The sequence below is a fragment of the Sinocyclocheilus grahami genome, unplaced genomic scaffold, assembly GCF_001515645.1.
Source record: "Sinocyclocheilus grahami isolate Dianchi unplaced genomic scaffold, SAMN03320097.WGS_v1.1 scaffold290.1, whole genome shotgun sequence".
NCBI lineage: Eukaryota > Metazoa > Chordata > Actinopteri > Cypriniformes > Cyprinidae > Sinocyclocheilus > Sinocyclocheilus grahami.
In genome coordinates this window covers 1,347,346-1,354,775 of record NW_015505469.1, presented here as the reverse complement: position 1 = coordinate 1,354,775, position 7,430 = coordinate 1,347,346, and the positions used below count along the sequence as shown (strand labels likewise).

General features: G+C 35.2%; 1 protein-coding gene across 1 annotated transcript in view; it reads right to left on the bottom strand.

Moving 5' to 3' along the window:
- The window catches only part of LOC107600711 (E3 ubiquitin-protein ligase arih1l-like), a 10,712-nt gene extending 6,540 nt beyond the window's left edge, over nucleotides 1-4,172 (bottom strand). The window contains exons 1-6 of the mRNA XM_016292667.1: nucleotides 3,740-4,172; nucleotides 1,718-1,785; nucleotides 1,443-1,587; nucleotides 1,195-1,287; nucleotides 1,050-1,105; nucleotides 900-966 (exon numbers count right to left, since the gene is read on the bottom strand). Coding sequence (XP_016148153.1) covers nucleotides 900-966; nucleotides 1,050-1,105; nucleotides 1,195-1,287; nucleotides 1,443-1,587; nucleotides 1,718-1,785; nucleotides 3,740-4,042 — 732 coding nt within the window. The 5' untranslated portion in view covers nucleotides 4,043-4,172. The remainder of the gene's footprint in view (nucleotides 1-899; nucleotides 967-1,049; nucleotides 1,106-1,194; nucleotides 1,288-1,442; nucleotides 1,588-1,717; nucleotides 1,786-3,739) is intronic.
- Nucleotides 4,173-7,430: the final 3,258 nt, after the last annotated feature.

The window sequence follows — 7,430 nt, the reverse complement described above, 5'->3', positions numbered from 1 at the left end:
ATATCGACGAATGGGACGAGACCTGGTTGAGCTGCACTAGAGAAGGCATCGAGTGTTATCACAATGTCGGAGACACGCTAGCTTTCCCAAGGCAGACGAACTTAGAGTGGTTACAATCATCCGGGTTTAAATCACACTCAAATTGATTTGATATTGACGCAATATTTACACTGAAGCTCGCAGGCGGCTATGGTAAGGGGCATGACATTTCCCGAGCAGGCGCCGAGTGCTGCCAATCACAACACACACTGGCCCAGCTAACCAATCACAGCACATTTCGTATTTCAGAAGCCGCGCCTTCATTTGATGCAGGAACTATTCGAGCCGTTCATGCCAGACTGGGGAGAGAGGTGTTATAATAATGTAAAACATGCGAAAAATTATGTGTTTTTCATTCAACCTAGTATGAGAGCCTGAAGATTTTATTTATTTCGTTTTCACTGGAGAAGGCAATATTATGGCTAGAGGACTCTTGAAGTTCTTAATGATTTGTTTTATTACAAACATGCAGCTTTTCATGTCACAAGACGTTAATTGATGGACTGGAGTCATGTGGATTATTTGTGGATTATTGTGATATTTTTATCAGCTTTATCAATGATGCAATGCTAAATCTCTGCAAATCTGTTTCGACAAAGCAACTCATCTACATCTTGCATGGCCTGAGGGTGTCCAATTTCAGCAAATTTTCATTTTTGAGTGAACTATTCCTTTAGCGTATTACTAAATTTATATAAAAAACTAAACAATTGATTCTTTCTAAATTAAAGTTCTCAAATGCTAACTGATTTGAAATTTTTGTAATAGTATTTGATATCTCGATCCCAGCTAATTCATGGAGTTGCAAGCCAATAGCATTTTAGACACAATTTATGCAACAAATATGAAGAACATCTTACCTCTACAAAACTATTTGTGATTAAATGCTGATACTTCAACTTCACTTTAGAATCTGTGATCAGTCGCCTACAAAATAACCATAAAATATATTTTTTAAAAATAGAACAAAAATCTTAAAATAAACAAGCTAAATTACCCAATGCACTTACATTACAGTGTTATCGTCAACCAAAATATCACAGTTGTGAGCAGGACATGAGATGGTCTGGAAGAACAAAAGCAGAAATAAAAACCAAAATTAAGAGGGGAATCTGATTGTAACATCAGATAGCAACGAGCTGAACAGAAGCCCACCTGTCCCATCCCTTCCTCAATGATTTTGGTGGTTAAGTAGTCGCCCCAGCACTGCATGCAGAACTTGTGTCCACATTCAAGACCTGTGAAATACTAGGAAAGGAAACACACATTCCTACCGAATAAGTCACCAAGCTGTGCAAACTGAGTCACTTAAATGGACTTCAGTTTTGCTATCACAGGCCTTTCTAAGGAACTGATGAAGATTTAGGAGCAGTAGTGAACAAGTGACCAAAACTGACACTGACCGAGTTTGAATAGTTGAGATAGCAGATCTGGCAGGGCATATCCTGACTGGAGGAGCGTGTGCTCATTGGTCGCATTTTGGGCTTTTTACTGGGGTTTATGACGTGGCACTCTGAAAACAACTTGTCCAGATTTCCATCAAAGTACCTGCAACACCATTTAAATGTTGCTCTTTCAAACAAACAGACCAATTGTAAATGTCCTTTAACCAAGCTATGCTAAATTTTTACGACAACATGTATAAATACAGTAAAATAAATAAAGTAAAACAACTTGCCTCTCCATAAGCTTCTCTTTGTCCCAGTTGAAGTGACTGAGGAGTATTCTGGTTATCGTAGCTGGGTTCTAAAAAAAAAAAAAAAGACAATACGGTTTACTCTGCAGCCATATTTGCGATGCCACGGGCAGCTATTTTGGGCATCCAAGACTTATCTGAATGAATCGTGAAATCCTGAAACATCAAAAACTGCTTGCCTCTTATTTAGAAGACAGGAGGACTTATTATGCCATATTGCATTTTGCACCTTCTCCCATTCATAATATGAGCACACCATATTTCAATATGATTAACTTTAATTTGGCTGACTTTGAGCAAATTTCTGGACTTTCATAAAGGTTTTCCTGTTGTGTTTATAAGATACCAGGCTTACAGAGTTAGCGCTTTGGAGGAAAAACGAATAACTGGATCTATCAAAAGTTGAAGAGATTTTTAACACTTAAAATCACTGTTAGAGGAGCTTGGTTAGAAGAAACCCAAATTTACCTGCACTCTTGATACAAAATTTCCCAGCATTCCTTGTACAGCATTTCACAGACAGTCTTGCTATTATATTTATACACTGAAAAATTGATGTAGAAATAACTTTCACTCAGAAATTGCTAGCAATTTTTTTAAATACTTAGTATTTTCTTGTAACATTTACTCCAATAATCGGTTTTATTTACAACTTTGATTTTTTTTTTTTTAAGTTTATTATATATATCTTTATAGCCTTGACATGTTCTTTCATTACTGTGGTATAATATATTTCATATAAACCACTAAATAGACTAAAAAAAAAACAACTTTGCTCAGATGGTCTTTTTCTGTCTAAGTGGGTGGTGCTTGGTCAGGATAAGCTGCAAAGTGAACTAAACTTTGCTATGTCATGTCAATCATCTGGCTACACAACATTAGGTTTTACCCACTTGACTGCTTACAATTCAAAAGGCCAAGCTGTTTGTCTGTCAAGCTAGCTATGATTCAAACGTAACCCAACCCTGAGACTGAATGGGTGCCAAAACATACATTTGAGTAATTTCGCTAATAAACACACTTTATTATTTTACAAATCCACCATTAAGCCTTTAACAGCTCAACTTATGGGTGATATAAGAAAGACTGTCTAGTATTATGAAGATACATTTTGTGAGGTTCATCTAATAAACTCCCAACAACACAACACTAATACTTTGAGGTTTTCCTTAAGCTATACAAATTGATAAGCATCTTATCTTTACTGTCCAATAATGCATGCTTTACATGTTATGAATAACAACATGTATGCCAACAACTGATGCAGACTCATGTAGCAGCTTTCTTAAAAAACAAATCTCGTGAATTGTTCCTATATTCCTGATCTAAACACTCCAAGGATTGTCATTCATCCATGCACAAATACACATTTATCATTTTTTCACCAGAGTTTTCTGATCTTCTCTAAAGTGGCAATGCTAGTTTGTTTGATTTGATGTGCTTTTGTTCAGTTCAATATATGTTGTCAACCTAGAAAAACAACTTGAAAGTGTTTTATGCTTGTGTATGGACAACGTTTGGGGTTTCATAAACTTAAAACGGTGACAATCGAAACTAATGTGTCATATAGCGTTAGCTGCAGTGACCGAGCCAAACTTTCGTCTTCTTCAAAATAACAACGAACATAAAACACACTGCCATCCGATTCATAACACAATTTTAATAAGATTAAAAACATACGATACGTTTAGAATAGATACTATCCATACTAGCTGTCAAATAAAGTTCAGTCTCTGTAAACTGGGTCGCGCTAGCAGAACTAGCTAACTCTAGCTGACAAACAAAAAGTCACTTAACGTTAAATTCACTAAAACAACACAAGGCACCAAAACATAAAAACAGTCAATAAATCACAACTAAGATTAAAAACGAATGGTTAACTTCGCATCATTAGTCCTCTCATGTCAGTTAGCCGCTAATGCTAAATGCTAACAGCATCAGTCCTCCACATAAACAAACTTATAAACTCTCAGGAAAACGACCGTACATCTGTTTGTTATGTACCTGTATGACCTCGTTGACCTCCCTGATGCACTCCACCATGTGCTGGAGGATCTGCTCGGTGGTAAGCACCTCGAAGCGGTAGTCCTCCTCCTCTTGTCCGGGCCCCAGGCCTCCTCCGCCGCCGCCGCCGCCGCCGCCGGTGTCAGCGCAATCTTCGGCTTCTCCTCCAGCCACGGCGGGGTCCAGCAGCTCCTCATCCTCGGCCTCCTCTTCCCCGCTGTCCTCGCTGCACTCCTCCTCCTCCTCTTCTTCCTCCTCCTCTTCATCATCGAACTCATAGTTGTAGCCCTCGTCTGAGTCCATGTCTCAGTGTTGTAGGGTGAGTGTGATAAAGTGTGTATTGCTGCTTGACCTGCGCTTTACTGAGTGAGCGGATCCTTATGACAGACCCGCCGTGTCACTGCTGCGTCACACTCTACGGTCATCCAACACAGAACACAGCGTCGCATAAAAGCCCCATATCTTCTAAAACATACTGGCATTCTACATTTGAGTGCATGGTTGCTGCCTAAAAAATACTGCATAACAAATAAGGTGAGAGAAGTACATTTTAAAATACTCCATCTGGTATACCCTGTTAAAACTCTTTTTCTTAGATTTCCTACTGATGTAGATGTTATATGCGACTTCTGTGGGACTGAGAAAGAAAATGTCGTGCACTTATTTTGTAACTGCATTTATAGCTAAATGTTTTGGATAGATTTGGAATGTTTCCTTTGTAAAATGCTTAAGCATGAAAGTTTACTTTTCTGAAAAAAAGATGCATTTTTTAAATTTTAATAGACAGAGTTTACCACCAAATGTGGCCTTTATTGTTAATCTTTGTGTGATTATGGGCAAATACCATATACATAAACAGAAATGGGCTAAAGGAAAACCCAACTTTTTGTTATTTCAGATAGATATGAAAAATTATATTGAGTTACTACTTGGGTTGAAAAAGAGTAAAGCAAAACGCACTAGGTCTTTGTGAAGCTTTTCTGTTATTTATATGATGATCTCATACCTGTTCTTTTTTCTGTTTAGTTTTTTTAATGATTATTTTTATTTATTTATTTTTACCTGTATTATTATTTATATAATACTGTATATTTTCTATTTATTTTTTGTAGTTTTTATTTGTTCAGTACCTTTATATTATATGTTGGAAATCAATAAAAAAAAAATAAATAATAATAAAATAAAATAAAAGTGCGTTACAGAAAAACAAATTGTACTTATTCTCCTTATCTTGTTAACAAAATTGTATATACATAAATGTAAATTCTCATGTCAGAAGCCACTGTTTTATGTCTTGCTTGCTGAAATACAGCATTACTTTCTAACTCATGTAAATAAGTCGGCTTTAAAAACAGTTGAAATTTGTAAGCTGTTTAATCTTTTCCTTCGAATGTAATGTGTTTTGTTTAATTTTACACCCCTGTCTAGTAGTTAATAGATTTGTTTTGTGATTCTTCTTATTATATAAAAATAGTCTACTTCTTATTATTTTGTATTTTTGTATTGTAACAGCTTTTTATTGGTTGATAGAATGTCCGTAATAACAAAAACATAAATAAATAAAATCCTCCATGCCGCAGTCCTCGTAAGAAATCCTATTCAGTTAATCTGCTACTCCTTTTATGATACATGAACGTAAATATGGTGGAAAATAGTTTTTATTTTTTTTTATTTTACAATAGTCTACCTAAAAACACTATTAGGCTTGAAAAATTAGAAAGCTGTACTATCTAGTGCTTGTAAACATTTTAAGTTTTATTCTTCTTTCTTTCTTTATAATAGTATATGTAATGGTGCAATACGGCACATTCCATGATTGGGCTACAGCCATAGGCCCTAAAACCCCTTAAAAAAAACGTATATTTCTTATTCAACAAACAGTCAGTGAAAGGAATTGCTTAATTTCAAGGAAACACTGATTGCAGGGTTATTACAGTTAAATAATAAATAACCTGTAAACAAAATAAAATATAAAAACCCTTATTTCAACTTTCCAAGGCAGCATTTATCGTTTTTTACTTTAACTTGTAAAATAACTAAAACTGAAATAAAAATGAATAGAAATTATATTTCTAGTTTTTGATCTTTAAAATGAGCTACTTAAAAAAATAATTATAATTAATTGAATATCAATCGATTTGTCTGAATTAAATTGATGGGATCAAGGTCTTGACCCCTGAGGTGGGACAGACTTAAATCATTGTATTACAGACATTTTAAGTGTTGAAAATATTTCCAAAAATATTGAATTGAATATTGTATTGCCATTTATGTAGTAAACTTTAAGTTAATAAAACATCCAAGCATACCCCCTAGACAGCTTAATAAAAGTCAAGAGAAACAAAGTCAGTCAATGTTAGATCCATATAATTTATTCTATTACAGGCAGGGCAGTGTATGTGTGTGCATTTAAATACATTCTCATTCTTGAAAGTTGAAAGACTGGCAGGGTAGTGACAGACATGAAAAGAGTTTTCTTTTCTTTCTTTTTAAGAATGAATGTTCAATCATATATTTTCTGAAATCAGCATATGGCCACAGTATCAGATTTTTGTTCCTGAATAGTCAGCATTTTTCTCTATTTATAATTTATACTGTAGATATATCAATATAGCTATACATTTGAGATAAAGTCATCACTATGGTACATGATAGAGCTTTTTATTGATAAGTCCCATTGATTTTATATCTATTTTTTGAACACAACGACTGGAAACAAGACATTATTTACACTCACGTGAAAAGGCAGTGCTATACACAACTTTTTGTGAAAAAGTACAGCAGTCACATCTTACAAAGTTATTTAGTCACAACTTATAAAGAGTAATTTAGGAAAGCAGCAATAAAAGAACAGGAAAATAAGTGTGTTTTGCTATATATGCCAAACTTTTGATCATTTATATTACATTTACATCAGAAAAAATCTCAACCGAAGAAGTGATAAGTTTGGTTTTGTCACATGCAGAATCTATAACCAATTATTACATGCAACCAAAGCATGGGAATTGTGCTATAAAACAATCGACAGCATACAAAATACTTGACGCATGTGTGAACCGCAAAGCTCTTGTGGTGACAAACCGCTGTACTTTTTCACACAACCACCCAAAAACTTAAACACTTCATCCTGAAACGATATATAAAAAGCAATTCTAAATTATTAAAATATTTCGCCATTGAAATAAACCACTATTTATTGTTTTAAAGCAACAACAGTAGAAATGTTTTTTAAAAAAAGCAGATGAGAAGAAATCTCTCTATGCTTATTTTGCTACTGATTGCACGCTATACCCATACCGAAAGAGACTTTTCGCGATGGACGCGTCTCGTGCCGCGTAAAAGACATCGCAGATTCAGGCGAGCCATTTAAAGGGCGCATTTTGTGACTGGTGCACGTCTCGTACCATTCAACAACTCTTCCTGATGTCGTTCGCATTTATGGGCAGGGGTTTGTAAAAATAAATAATAATAACAGTTAGGGCTGTGCAATTAATCGCATGCGATTGTCATGCGCATCTAGTCAGAAAAAGCTGGTTCCATGATTAGTAGTAAATTCTACTAGTCGTACTACGGCTCTGTGTAGTAAATGCCGCTCCATCTGAAAGCAGGTGATGGAGATTTACTACTAATCATGGAACCAGCTTTTTCTGACTAGATGCGCATGACAATCGCATGCGATTAATTGCACAGC